The 16,015-nt window shown below is 33.1% G+C and overlaps 1 protein-coding gene across 2 annotated transcripts; it reads right to left on the bottom strand.

Annotated features, from left to right (window-relative positions):
- Positions 1 to 30: 30 nt before the first annotated feature.
- LOC131615691 (receptor-like protein 7) lies at positions 31 to 3,390 on the bottom strand. Of its 2 annotated transcripts, XM_058886840.1 has the most exons (2): positions 2,497 to 3,390; positions 31 to 1,401 (listed from the first exon to the last, which is right to left on the bottom strand). In XM_058886840.1, the coding sequence occupies exons 1-2, from the start codon at positions 3,317 to 3,319 to the stop codon at positions 215 to 217; spliced, it is 2,010 nt and encodes a 669-aa protein (XP_058742823.1). In that variant the 5' UTR covers positions 3,320 to 3,390; the 3' UTR covers positions 31 to 214. The 2 variants fall into 2 exon arrangements, with proteins under 2 accessions (XP_058742823.1, XP_058742822.1); XM_058886839.1 differs by having other exon boundaries at positions 31 to 3,390.
- Positions 3,391 to 16,015: the final 12,625 nt, after the last annotated feature.

Below are 16,015 nucleotides of genomic sequence, written 5' to 3'. Positions count from 1 at the left end.
TCTTTTAATTCAAATTCCAATTTATTTGGTAAACTCAAATTAAATAAATACAAAACACATAACAACTTTAACAAGAACACCTCAACAACAACAACAACAAGAATGGAAAGTTTACAACACAAAATTAAACTAGCTGATCAAACAAGAATGATCAAGCTTATTTTAAACTGAATTAAAAACTGACACAGTAGAAAAAATAAACACAAGAATAAAACTATGACATTTGTATCATCTGATTCATGGTTGAACCATTGGTCCTCCTCACTCTTGTTCTTCTTCTTCTCACTCTTCTCTTTGGCTGGCCACCAAATATCATCACAAGCCATCTTGGCCTTCCAATTAAAAACATGCAATATCCAAGGCCTATTCCAAACACAAATCCACATCCATATCCAATTGCCACTGGTTTCCATCCAAATCTAAATTTCTCTTCATTCCAAAGCTTGTTGGGTGAAGCTGGTGGAGATTGTTGTTCGGGTCCACATTTCTTTGACAAGGGTAATCCACATAACTCAGAGTTTCCTTCATACGAATCATTTGAAAATGTGTTGAACTGTTTTCCTTGAGGTATTTCTCCTACAAGATGGTTATTGGAAAGATTCAAAACTTCAAGGCTGTTTAGATTTGTGAATTTGGCAGGAATCATACCGATCAACATATTTGAGGAGAGATCCAACCATTCCAAGTTTGTCAAGTTTCCCATGGATTGTGGAATGTGACCTACGAGTCTGTTATGAGAAAGATTTAGTCCCATGAGAGAATGAAGCTCTCCAATATCATTTGGAATCTCTCCTTCAAACATGTTTCTTGACAAATCAATACTTACAAGCATTTTTGGAATTTTTACCATTGGCATATTGATTCCTTTCAATGTCACTGACATGGAATAATAGTAATTCGAACGTACATCTATTTCCGCACTTTCATGGGTATCATATATTGCTGATTCTATATATTCGAAAGTGCCATCCTCAATAATTCGATCAACATTTTTCATGGTTTCAAACTGTTCAATATAGGCTTTTGGTAGAGGACCGCTAAAAGTATTTCCTGAGATATCAAAAATAATTAAACTTGGAAAAGAATTGTTGATCTTTAGATTAGAAATGGGACCATGCAACTTATTGTCTCGCAAAACCAACACTTTTAAATCTTGAAGACTTTGAAGCCAGTCAGGAAATTTATCTTCTAGTTTGTTGTTGCCGATATTTAAAACTTCCAGATTTTGGCATTGGGACAAAGTTTCAGGCAAACGGCCTTCTAAACGGTTGCCAAAGAGATTCAGAGTAAAAAGTTTACCGTCCTTTGAAAATTTATTTGCCAAAGTGCCATGAAATTTGTTCATTTGTAGATCCAAAACTTGAAGACGCGATGAACTAACAAGACATTGTGGAATGGTACCTGTCAATTTGTTGTGTGCAAGATTGAGAAATTTTAGTGAACTCATGTTGCAAATTGAGGCAGAAAGTTCACCTTGTAGTAAGTTTAAACTAAGATCAAGGGAACCGAGCTGGTAACTACTTGTTGAGATATGATCTATTGATGTGAACATGTTTTGAGAGAGGATCAAAATTCCATCTTCAGCAATTGTTGCAAGTAACCAATTGGGCACTCTTCCAGTAAATCTGTTGTTGGACATATCAAGAGAAGACAAAGTTGGGTCTTTTCCTATGAATTTGGGAAGTTTATTCAAATTCAAAGAAGACAATTCTAATTTGATTAGTTGAGGAAAGTGGTAACTAATGTTGGTTTCAATGTTCAGTGATAATTGGGTATTATATGAAAGAGACAAAGAAAGCAAATGTTGAAGTTTAGAAAAGTGTTGAAAATCAACAACACCACTCAAGTTGTTTGATGATAGACATAATATGGTTAGGTTTGAAAGGTTGAAGATTGATTTTGGAATATTGCCTTCAAGTTTATTGTCGCATAGATAAAGTTTTTCTAACGAATACGATGAGATTGCACTGATATACCCTGTAAATCGATTGTTTGTTAGAGAAAACTTTTTCAAACAAGGCAAAGAAAACAAGGAGGAAGGAATTGTTCCATTTAACAAGTTGTTATCTAAAACCAAATGAGTTAGTTTTTGAAACCCTGAAATTTTTTTTATTAGGGGACCCACTAATTTATTATCTGAACAATCCAATGTGAGAAGTTGATTCAAGTTAAATAATGAAGAAGGAATTGTTCCTTCTAAATTGTTTGAACTTAAATCCAGATGTTGCAGTTTGGTCATCCCACCAAACACATCTGGAATCTGACCCTTAAATGAATTGGATGAAAGGTCTAAGCTAATGAGATGTTGAAGGTTTGAAAGTGATATTGGAAGCTCACCAGTGAATTCATTTTCAGAGAGATGGAGAGAAATTAGAGATGGAAGAGTCAAAAGTAAGGAGGAGATTGAACCGTTAAGGGAGTTAAAGTTGAGATGTAGAGAAGTTAGTTGCGTGAGGTTAGAAAATGATGGAGGAATGGGTCCTTCGAAATCATTACCTGAAAAATCCAAAATTCTAAGGAAGTTACTACTGCAACTCAATTCTGGAACTTGATGGCCTTCAAGTTGGTTATTTTCTGACATGTATAGTTGTTGAATACTTGGTAAGCACAAATTACATTTTTTGAAGGATCCTCTTAATCCTGTGTTTCTAAGATTAAGAGTAACCAAAGAGGAAGAAAGGTTGAAGAGCAAATCAATGGAGTTTAATTTTATTGAAGACATGTCAGTTTCATCTAGAAATAATTCCTTTAAATTTGTTGCATTTTGCACAAGTCTCTTCAAAGTGCTCTCTTTCCAAACTAACTCAAAATTTTGAGATAGATGAAGTGATATTAATTTAGAAAGGTGTGAGATTTGAGGAGGAACTTTACCTTGAAAGGAAGAATAAGAATTAGAAGAAGACAAATCAAGATGTGTAAGACTCGTAAACCCCCCAAATTTAGAATGAAAATGGGTGTCATAGAACTGATTGTGAGAAAGGTTGAGTGTTTGGAGATGAGGAAGATGGAAAAGAGTACTGTTGGGTTGTAATGTGCCTGTAAGGCCTTCACAACCAAGGTTGAGGCCAATCACGTGACCAGAGACAGTGTCACAAGTCACCCCATGCCATGAACAACAATCACTTCCATTTTTCCATGTGTTTGTTTTCATAAGAGTTTCATCACACCAAGGGAGAGTAGATATTGTAAATGAGGACTTGAACTGAAGCAAGGCAGAATTCTCATGATGATGACATAAGAAATTGAAAGAAGGAGAAGAAGAAGAGAAGGATGGAAAATGGAAGAGAAAAACATGTAAACACAAAAGCAACCACCCCATTGTATGATTAATTCAGCTTTGTGGAAACTTTTGTGGTTTTTTTGAAAGAAAGGAAACTGAGAGAAAATAAAGTGTGGATGAAAATGGAAAGGAAGGTAACATAAATATTTATAGCCAAAATTAAAATACAATATATCTCAAATTTAATTTTGGTTCTATGGCTGGAAAATGTCTATCCACATAAATTATATTTGGACTAGTCAAATAAAATTAAATAAATAACATACTTAAATTTAACTCTTTATTTAATTAATGACCCGTTGCTGATCATAATAAAATGTTAAGGGACGTATATTATATAGTTCTACTCCCAATATGTTGATGGAAATGTGATAATTATTACAAAAAATATTATAAAATAACGTAAAATTATATAGGCTTAATTGTAACTTTGGTCCTCCATTTTAAAAACCACTATTTTAGTCCCTTTTTAAGTTTTCATGTGAATTTTGGTCCCCCATCAAATCTGATGCCTATTTTCAGCGACATGTTGCTTTTTTTGTTGAGTTGGCATGTAATATTTATTCCACTTAATTTTAATCCATTAAACATTATGACTATATTTACCATTTAATTTAAATAGAATAGAATTAAATATTTTATCAATTAAAAAATTCCGTCATGTTTTACCAACATTATTGTGAAAACAAGAGGAACAAAAGTATTACAAGATCCACGAAGAACCCAATACCCAATATGAACCCTAACGGATAAAACCCATCACCCACAAAGAACAATCCATCACCCACGAAGAACACAAGCACAAGCACACGATAAACCCAGCTTTCAGCGATTTAGTTTCTGAGTTGATTGGTATGGCAAACCCAAGCTACGTTTCGAGGTAAGTAAATCGATCATTTGTTCTGTGCGATTTGTAATGTTAGATCGTTTTTTGTGCGATTTGTTGTGGTTGTTGTGCTCCCAAGTTTGTATTTCCAATTTATTGCGTTTCTGCGATTTGTTTGTGGTCCCTGAAATTTCTTTCTGAAATTGTTGTGGTCCTTAATTTCTGCGAAACTGTAATGTGGTCCCTAATTTCTTTCTGAAATTGTTGTGGTCATAATTTCTGCAAAACTGTAATGTAATGTGGTCCCTAAATTGTTGTGAATATGTAATGTGTTCATTGTTTATTCTGAAATCTATTTCTGGACATGTTTTCACTATGTTTGGCATTGGAAAGCAACACTTCAGAAGGTTGTTGCTCTATCAACCACTGAAGCAGAGTATATTGCCCTAACTGAAGCTGTGAAAGAAGCATTGTGGCTTGAAGGTTTTGCGAAGGAGCTGAAACTTCAAGGTTGAGGTATCACTATTAAATGTGATAGTTAAAGTGCAATACACCTGTCGAAGAACTCATCATATCATGAGCGAACTAAGCACATTGATGTGAGGCTGCATTTCATCAGAGAAGTAATCGAGTGTGGAGAAGTCCAAGTGCTGAAGATTTCGACTGAGGATAATGTTGCTGATATGATCACCATGTCATTGCCGAGTTGCAAGTTTTTCCACTGTATGCAGTTGATAAAGCTGCATGAAGAAAGCTAGTTTGTTCTCTTGATGTTGTAGAGTTAGGTCCAAGGTGGAGAGATTTGTGAGATATTGGATCAAACTCTAGTATGGTCAAAGGGTAGCTTCTTGATTTCAAGAGGATTAAGCATGAAGTCGAAGGTTGTTCACATGTTGGTGTCGAAGATGCTAGGGTTGTTAGCATGTTAAATTAGGTTTTAGTGTTTAAACCCTAATTTGTTAAGTTAGCTTGTTTATTAAGTTAGCTTGTGTAATGGGTCTTGTGGAAAAAGCCAATTAGTTAGTATGTTAGGTTTTATTATAAATAACATACTAGTCTCTCATCATTGCACGCTGCAAATCCTAATTTAGGGTGAGAGATGTTATTTGTTATTCTTGTAAACTTGTAATCTTGTTTTCTAAGAGAAAGTGAAAGAATAGCAGTTATAACCAATTCATGTGTTCTTCTTCTTCCTTATTCTTTATTCTTTCCTTGTTTTATACTTTGTTCTTGGCATTTAATTCACAACATATTCTATATATAAAAGAGCATAAAATGATAGATAAGACGCAAGCATTTCATAAAACATATATTGATATAAGCTGGTTTTAAAAAATAACTTAATTTGCAGATTCTAAGTATCTATGTCAATTTAAATGAATGTATTTTAAGTGAGGGTTAGTGAAACAAATAATCTACATAGAATATAATAAACTCATCATAATATTCTTGCTCTTAGAACATTGATAAAAAATTACAACAACATACAAAAGCAGTTATCAACTCCAAAATTGAAGAAAAAACTACGCCCGTTTTCAAATAACAACCAGAGAATAACACTATATGAAAATTGTTACAACACATAATATACCCTAAACTAACTCAGGCCCCAGTACAACCATAAAATTTACTCAAGAGAGAAAGACACCACATCTCAACCCAAAACCTTGAGGTGTTATCTAAATGAGCCATCTCTCTTATAAATCCAACATTATACCCATTCATAGACAATGTGAGACTTTAATTACTCACACTTGCACCTAACATTGTGACTGAGTGGAAATGTTAGGAGATTCACACTTGTGGGGGAGATGTGGGAGACTCCCCAACATCATATTTAATAATAATAATAATAATATATCTTTTATTTTGATAATGGTGGAGAGATAAAAAAAGATTCACACATAATCTCCACTATTTATTTTAAAATCTAATGGTTTAGATTCATTCTCATATTCTCATATAAAGAAGACATTTATAAAAATAGCATTCTCACTTCATATGTCTTTTATATATATGACATATGAAGTGAGAATGCTATTTTTATGTGAGAATCGTAGAAATAATTATTAACCATTGAATTAAACATAAATGGTTGAGATTAAAAATTTTAAATGTTATTCGCTTTCATCATTTATGAAAAAGTCAAATGAAAAATAAATGATAAAAAGAAATTAAAAATCATAGTTTTTCCCTTTTAATTCATACTCCCTCCGTTCCTTTATAATTGTCACTTTTGTGGAAAAAATTTGTTTCTTTTTAAGTGTCACATTTCAAAATTCAAGAAAGTATTTTTGTTGTTTTGTCAAAATTACCCCTAATCATTATGATAGAGAGAGAAAAAGTTAAATAAAGTGTTAAAAAGTTTAGGGTATTATTGAAAAAAGAATAATCATTACTTAAAAAGTAGCAATAATCATTGGTTGTCTTGGTATGTGAAAAAACTTAAAAAGTGACAATTATAAAGAAACGGAGGGAGTATATTTTTTAATTGCTTAATTAAATAGAAACAAAAGCTTACTTATTTTCTTCCCCGTCAACAACGTTATAAAGGTGGTCCACCAAAGTGCTATTTCTATTTTGAAATTGAAGTCATTGTCTTGATTGGAACTACGCAGACAAAGTAACAGTTATGGACCATGTACTTTTTGTCGTTATCTAAATTAGAAACTTACTCATAATTTAAAGAACACGGCTATAACTGAAATATAAATAGATTTTAGTGTTGACTATAAAATTGTTGTCAGAATTGACTTAAAAGTCATCATTCTTGTCTTAAATAAAAAAAAATTGTTGATTATTTTAAAATAATTTTTTTAAATTGTAAGTATTAATCACAAAAATTCTTTAAAAAAATTAATTTCTTTTTAACATAACATAAAATTAATTATAAGGAATAATACAATTTTATTTAATCTTAAAAGTATTTTTTAGAAGGGTTATAAACAAACTCACAATTCAGCATATTAAATTTGTATAACCTTCAATTTAATCGGTCAGTAAATTAAATTTGTATAACCTTCAATTTAATCGGTCAAACTTATACGGACCCAAATTTAACAAAGTTAAAAAATGTAGTTCAAAATCTGTGCGGTAGGGGTGTGCATCGGTTCGGGCCCAAACCTCCCAACGGAAGCAATCCTCGGATTAGACTTAGAGGCCCAATTTCGACCGGGTTATTATTCAGATGTCTCGGATTTGGGTTAGGTCGGGTTCCTGGGTCGGTTAGCTGCGGGTGCAATTTTTTAAACGGGCTTATTGAATTTTCAAGACCAAATCCAAAATAATCACTTTAACTGTTTTATTTCTTAAATTTTATGGATTGCACAATTGCACTAGTTCAGAATACAAGACTCAAGCCCAATTAAAAATCATTTCAATCTCGTAATAAAAACTAATTGCTTGCAATAGCATAAAATTCATTACAACTTTATAATTATAATTAATTGCAATAGCATCATGTTCAGTGACATAAAATTCTGTAGCAACAAAGTTCAAAATACAATTTTTATAAATAAACTTGACAAGCTACATAATAACATAACTGTTAGGGGCAATTCGGAGGATCAATGAGGGATTATTTGGGACATATTTTGTGAGAGACACACCACATCTCCACCTAAAACCTTAAAGTGATATGTGTGTGGGTTCTCTCACTTATAAAGTCTTCATTCTTCCCTTTTTTAATTCACTTGTATTTGTTGACTTTCTTCAACTACAAGTTAGCCGGTCCCTTTCTCGAAGCATTTTTACTTCGGGACACACTTTGTGAGAGACACACCACATCTCCACCTAAAACCTTAAGGTGATTGGTGTGTGGGTTCTCTCACTTATAAAGTGTTCATTCTTCCCTTTTCTAACCAATGTGGGACTTCTTCCTCACACTTGATTCTCAACAACAACCAACATCACTTCCAATTCTTATCCATCATCACAACTTCCATTTCTAGCACCCAATCAGCACAACTTCAGTTGAAACAAAAGTTTATTTGCATAAAATTGAAACATGGAACTAATTCAGTAACAATTTTAAACACTAAGTTTGTTTATTCGGAACAAAAGTTTAAAACATAATTTTTCATAGTCAAGTATCTCAAATTGCTTTCATACTTAAATTTACTTTCTAACATCAGTTTAAAACCACTTGCATTCAGTTCTGTAATCAATTTTTTTGCGGCGAGAAATTCTTATAACCACTTGCTTTGGTGTAAACTTCCACATAAGCATCTGTTGCTGGGTACTAGGATGAGTGAAAGCCAAAGAAAATTCAGTGGCTATTCAAAAACAATTATATTATCATTAAATTTAAGAAAATTTCTTTAGCCACCTCCCTATGGGGGTCACCCCCAGCGAAAATCCCAAAATACCCCTGCTTCAGAAATGAACTTTCGAAGCGCTTTTTTTTTTTAAAAATTTCCATAATTCGGAAGTGCATCTCCGAAAACACCTCCTGGGGGGTGTCTTCGGAGATGAACTTCCGAAAAGCATATTCAAACAGAAAAACCAGTAAGCAGCGGCAATAGAGTTAGCCAGAAGAGAAGGCAGAGTTGAGGAACATCTCATCTTCATGCTCAATATGTAGATTCTTGGATTCCATTAGAAAATCAATTTCTTCGCTTTTAAATTTCAGAAAGAAACCGAATGTGATTAGTTCAGCGAGTGCAGGAACATGATCATGATTCTCGCGTAAAACGCCTTCAGATATTGCTTCAGAGAAATTTGAAGCATGTTTCATTTCATCGCCGCGAACACTATCCATCTTCTGGATTATAAACATAGAACTTTGACTTTCCCAGCGCACCCCTTTGTTTGATTTTTTTGTAATGACGTCCCCTGATGATAATGATAAACTATAGCTTACATTGATTGGCTCCTTTGTCTCGCGGAAACTCAAGTTGACAAGACTTTGAACAGATTCATGTCTCTTACTTTGTTCCATTTTCAGGCTACAACATGCAAGAAAACCAAGAATAAGCTTAACCAACCCCCTTAAGTTGAGAATATTATTTGGATCAACATGCTCGAGTTCAACATCATCATTCACAACAGATGATTCTTCTTTGGATAGTGACTCAGAGATATTTCTAGCACCAACTTTTCTGTAAATATCAGATAGTTTACTCTTGAACAATGGTGTCATGTTATGCTTAGGATACCATACAAAAACTTTCTCGCTCTCAAAAAGCTTCTTCATATGAAGGTTATCTGGAATAAAAACATCTTCCTTATCGGCCAGAAGTATATCATTATTTCCTGATGTCGTAGGTAGTTTCTTCAAACTGTCAGCTCGAGTACCGCTCGCCATCGCTTAACGACGAAGGAGGGTTGATGATCACACCTTTTGAGATCAAGAACGACGAAGATTTAGCGGTTATGTGGACAACGTTCGACTGATTTTCTTCGAAAGGCCCGATCGAGTTGGACGCCAAACTTCAAAGATCGGCGGACGACGTTATCAAAATGTTGACTCATCCCCACCTACCCGTGTTCAACAATATGTAACTTTAATTTTCAGTAATATTATCGTTGTAATCTTCACTCGATTAAATAAAGCGAATCGTTGTTGTTTTTCATTTTTCTTCTGTCCAGACATAAATTCGGAGGTTCATTTCCGAATTCCATCATGGGGGGTGAGTTCGGAGATGAACTTCCGAAACACCACATTTTCTGAAAATGTAACTTTATTTCGGAGATGCATCTCCGAAATCAATATTTTATATTAAAAAAAACACGTTTTCGGAAGTTCATTTTCGAAAACACTTTTTTTTCAAAAAAAAGTACCGTTTCGGAAATGAACTTCCGAAACAAGGGGTAATGTTGTAAATTCACCAGGGGTGGGAAAGAAGGTTAGGAGGCGGGTGAAGAAATTCTCTAAATTTAAACTAGTACAACAACAAAAATATCATTAATTTTATCCAAAATACCATTTCCCATTTTAATAGACTCTGCAAGATCCAAAATACCATTTTTCATAGGCTTTGCAAGATCCAAAATTAATAAGTATGTGACTATTCAAAAACTAGAATTCCTGTAATCCAAAATTCAAAACTAATAATTTAAAACCATAAAACTAATAATCAAAACCAGCCTTGGAATATATTTTAAACCAATAACCATCACTTTTAAAACCTAATATTGTCAAAACTAATGACTAGCAGATAGTTTCAAAACCAAAAACTTACCCATGATATTATTTCCCAGACAGCTTCAGCAGATTACCCATGCAAGACTGTCCTTGAGTTAAATAGGGTGGTCTACAGACTTCAGCTTATACATCAAATTCTAACCCTTATATCTTCTCCTCCACCCTTAAAATCCAAAAATGTTTTCGAAAATTTTCGGAGATGTATCTTCGGATGCACCTTAAATCACCTCATCCTTCTTAAATCAAGGAGCCACCCTGTTTTTGTTAAAAATTAATTCGGAGATGCATATCCAAAAATTTTTAGGGTGAATTCGGAGATGCATCTTTGGAAACACCCATGACCCCATTTGCTGCACGTATTTCATTGAAATTGACGCCGTTTTCAATGACTCTCTGTCGATTTTAACCTATATTAGAATCATATGAATTGTATTCCTGTGTTCTTACCCTTGCATTCTTGCATTTCTGGCCTTTACGTGACCTAACATAAAAAAACTCGTTTTTTTTGGAAAAATCGACTCCGAATCAAAATTTTACAATTCCAAATGCCATGTTTTTCTATTTTTTTAATTTATTTTTTCAAAAAAATCTGAAATTTTCTTGTAGAGACTTAATTTAATTTTTCGTGATAATATCAAATATTTATAATTTTAATTTAATTATTTTTCAATTTTCTAATTGTTTGTTTTAATATGGACGTTGTTGATATTTACATTTGTTGATGTATGAATACTAGGTCTACTTATCTGAATACCCCAAATATTAAGTTAAAAAAAATACAACAGAAAACTTTTCGAATATGTATTTCCAAAAATACTTTTTTCATAAAAAAATAAGATTTATTTGATTATGCATTTCCGAAATTAAATAAATTAAGGGTGATTCGCTCGTTTACGTTCAATTTTACAAAAAAAAAAAAATTGATACGTTCAAAGAAAACTAGAATGGAACTTCTTCTGGGATTATAAAACCAATTTGTAACCTCAATTCCATTTTAAATTGGTTTAAACGAATATATTTGTTTAAAAAATTAATTAATTTTTATAAAAGTGACTCTTAAAAACTTAATCAAACTATTTATTAAAAAAATTTCAAGTAGTATATTAATTACAATTTAAAAAAAGTTTATATATCAAATAATAGTTTTCTAAAAATGAGTTAATCTAAACTTTATTTCTAATATTATTAAGAGAAGAACTATATTGACACTATATTTGACCTTACACCGAATTAGTATCCATCAAATGTACTAGTTTTATTTTTTTTTAAATAATTTAACCAACTTTGATTTTTGTGCAGTACATTTTATTTGGAGTGTATTTGTTTGATGGATTAAATTTACAATTCTAAAAATGTTATTGTTAAAAAAGAAATTCCAATCAATTTGTTTGGCTGAATATTTTAAATTTTAAATTTATTTATAGTTTTAAAATTTTAAAAATAAATACAAAAACGTTAAAAGTAATATATAAGTGGGTAGTTATTTATTGGTGGTTATTTTTTATTTTCTATGGAATGTAGGATTCCCACTCATTAACATGAGAATAAATCTTTCAAATTCCATGAGTGAATTTTATTTCAAGGAATAAAAAATATCTAAGAATAATTTCTTAAACCTTTGGACAAACATGGAAATATCAGATTCTCAACCTCATACTCCCGAGAATCCTATTTGAATTCATCAAACAAACACCTCCTTAATTATTATGTATTGGTGTAGAATAGGTGTAAGAGAAGTGGTGTAAAAATATCACACCTCTATTATTAATAAGAATTTTTCTTCACCCACCTCCTAACTTTCTTGCCCACCCCTGGTGAATTTACAACATTACCCCTTTTTTCGGAAGTTCATTTCCGAAACGGTACTTTTTTTTGAAAAAAAGGTGTTTTCGGAAATGAACTTCCGAAAACGTGTTTTTTTTAATATAAAATATTGGTTTCGGAGATGCATCTCCGAAATAAAGTTACATTTTCAGAAAATGTGGTGTTTCGGAAGTTCATCTCCGAATGCACCCCCCTTGGAGAATTCGGAAATGAACCTCCGAAAATATGTCTGGACAGAATAAAATGAAAAACAACAACAATTCGCTTTATTTAATCGGGTGAAGATTACAACGATAATAATACATAAAATTAAAGTTACATATTGTTGAACACGGGTAGGTGGGGATGAGAGAGTGGTGGGGAGAAAAAAAGGCTTCCAAATTTCAAAAGGTGTACTACTGTAAGTAACAAATGACGGAGGAGGTGTAACCGGGGCCGGAACATATGACGGAGGAGGTGGATGTCCGGAGGAAGAAGAACCGGAGGTACGTCCACCGCGAGACAAAGGAGCCAATCAATGTAAGCTATAATTTATCATTATCATCAGGGGACGTCATTACAAAAAAATGGGAAAAAAATCTTATTATTTTTAATCTTGATTTTTTAGAAATGACGTCCCCAGATGATAATGATAAACTATAGCTTACAATGATTGGCTCCTTTGTCTCGCGGTGGACGTACCTCCGGTTCTTCTTCCTCCGGACATCCACCTCCTCCGTCATATGTTCCGGCCCCGGTTACACCTCCTCCGTCATTTGTTACTTACAGTAGTACGTATTTTTATTAACATGATAAATCCAATACAAAAACACTGTGCGATACAATCCGAAATCCGAACAAAACAAAACAAAACACGTCAAACAAAAACATGTTATTCTGCCCGACGAGCGTTACAAAATACACATCAAACAAAATAAAAACACGTTATTCTTCTCGACGAGCGAACTCCTCCGAATGAAGATAATTATACCAATCTTCATCCCACTCAGTATCAGAACCATCAGCGTTGATCACGCCTGAAGGCTGAGCCTGCGCGTCCGAGCCATGGACTCCCAGGGGACGAGAAGCAGAACCAGTCAAAAGCTTCTTCTTCTCCTTCACCACCTTCACCTCATTCACCTCCTTCACCTCCTTCTTTGAAGAACCCTTTCTTCCCTTAGCGCCCTCTTTAGAAGACGCAGTCCTGCGTGCTTGTTGGTTGCCTGACATGCTCCTGTAAACAGTTGAAATCGATTAATATGCGAGACAAAATAAAAAACAAAAAAATTTGAACTTCTGATACAATTCGGAAGTTCATTTCCGAAAACTAGGAGGGAGGTGTTTTCGGAAATGAACTTCCGAAACACCCATGCGATGGACTTTTCTGCAACTTCCATGGCAGACCCCTAAACCAAACTTCAAACCAAATCAAAATGCTTCTAAACAACCTAAATACTACTAACAACCTAACCATATATCATTTATGCAATTAAAACCCTAAATAACATGCATTTGAATAATAGATCTAAAAATTTCAAAACTTACAAAGTGTTAGGATTGAGGGCTTTTGAATGTTGTTTAGCAGTGTGATTGGAGCCTTGATGCAGCTTTGGAATTCTGTTTGCACAAATTTTCGCCTTTGCCACTTTTTGTTTTGATTTAGGGTAAATGATTGGGGGAGGGGGAGTGTTTTGATAAATCTGCAGAAATCGCAGTATTTCGGAAGTTCACTTCCGAAACCCCTGCTTCGGAAATGAACTTCCGAAATAAGTCAATTTTTTCAAAAAAAAAAGCGCTTCGGAAGTTCATTTCCGAAGTAGGGGTATTTTGGTATTTTCGCTGGGGGTGACCCCCATAGGGAGGTGGCCAAAGAAATTTTCTGTTAATAATGTTCAATTTAATTGTAGAATAATAATAATAATAATAATAATAATAATAATAAATAGTTTTATTTTAATTTTTATCAAAAATAACTTGTTGAAAATTTTATTTAAATATTAAATAATTTTACACAAAAAATTAAAATATAACTATTTTTTATTAGCAGATTCCTTTCCATTGTTGACGACGACGACGACAAATGTAGAAACAAACTTTTACTTATTTTGTTGCTAGTCCAATACGTTATCAAGGTGGTCCTCAAAAACACCAATATTTCCATATTTGTCTTTATATAGTCATTGTCGTCCACGAGCCAGTTGAGTTGAGTCATTGACAAGCTTTAGTATATTGACCATTAAGTTCTTTTCTGCATTGACTTGGAAGTCATTGTTACCGTTTGGCTGGTCCCATTGTTTTGATTTTGATTTTAACATTTCTTACTAAAAAATTATAATTCTTTTTATACATTTGTAGAAAAAGATTGGTAACTGATGGAATATCAATGTTAGTTAAAGATAGACTATCCCATTGTTTTGATTTTGATTTTCACATTTTTTACTAAAAAATTATAATTCTTTTTATACATTTGTAGAAAAAGATTGATAACTGATGGAATATCAATGTTAGTTAAAGATAGACTAATAAAATCTTTCAACCGTAATTTCGTTTCTTCCAGTGATTAGGCTGAGGAAATATTTTTCATTTCTTTGATTAATGGTTCTTTAGCAATAAATGCATAAATATAAAGCAAAATCCGAAGTCGTTTATTTTGAATTTTTATACCAATAAATACATAATTATGCAGATGTTACTTGTTTTGGCCGCTAATAGGAGAGTATGATGGCTCACCTTCAACTTATGGCAGATGACAGTAGCAAGAATTTATGGAGTATTAAAGCTATATTAACGGGTTTTGAAATGATGTCCGGTTTAAAAGTTAATTTTCATGTGGGTGATTGGTTTATTAATGCTGCTTCGACTTTCCTTTCGTGCAACATCATCGAATTCCTAGGAATTAAGGTTGGGGACAGCCGAAGATTGTCTATGTGGAATGATTTAATTAAAAATATGAAGAGTATGTTGGCTGTTTGAAAAAGGAGACACCTATCTATAGCGAGTCGTGTCGTGTTAATCAATTTGGTGTTGAATGCCATCCCTATTTATTCTTTATCTTTTTATAAAGTGCTTTCAAAAGTGTTACTTGAGATTCGTGGTATCCAAAATAACTTTTTATGGCGTGGTTGTGAGAATAAAAGGACGATACATTGGGTGTGAGTTGAAAAGCTGTGTGCAAGCCTCATAATCAAGGTGGTCTTGGTATAAAAAATGTAGAAGTTTTGAATTTGGCGCTAATTAATAAGTGGAAATGGAGGATTTTGAAGAAGCAAGATGCGGTGTGGAGCAATCTTCTTAGAAGCAGATATGAGAATCTTGAGATCAAAGTGTTGATCGGTGACAATAGCGTGCTGCATAATGGTGACTCACTTTGGTGGCGGAATTCGGTTCAGAACTGATTTGTAGATTCAGTCTTTTGTGTAAGTGATTTCCAAAATATTATTGGAAAGTTGAATCAAAATGGACTTACACTTGATACGAACACACGACCTTTGGGTGAATGGATACCTCCTTAGCCAACTAAAACAACACGTTAATTTTTGAATATTTTGAACGTTAAACAATAAAATGGTTCATTGTTCAGATGCAAAATTTAATTCAAAGAGTGTTTCTCTTCACCAAATGACACAAACTTATCTATAAATATGTGATACTTGGGAAGCATAAAGGACACACGAAAATAGAAATATACACACCCATTTTCACCATTTCAATTATTCTAAATCATTGTTTCACTTTATTAATGCATGAGTAAAGTGTAGAAAATATTTTTAAGTAAATTATTATCAAAAGATATGTTTAGTGTGTTTGTGCAATTCACATTAAGGAATTTAAAGTATGCTGAAGAGAATTTGCCATTAATCTCAATTGCATGCGATATACAATAATTGGTGGGGGCGAATTGTTCCTAAAGGTTAGTGTGAAATTCACACGCTTTGAATTTTCAAGTACGATCTTCATCGAC

Source organism: Vicia villosa, linkage group LG7 (genome assembly GCF_029867415.1).
Source record: "Vicia villosa cultivar HV-30 ecotype Madison, WI linkage group LG7, Vvil1.0, whole genome shotgun sequence".
NCBI lineage: Eukaryota > Viridiplantae > Streptophyta > Magnoliopsida > Fabales > Fabaceae > Vicia > Vicia villosa.
Note: the sequence above shows the minus strand (reverse complement) of the source record. Positions and strands in the feature narration are given on the sequence as shown.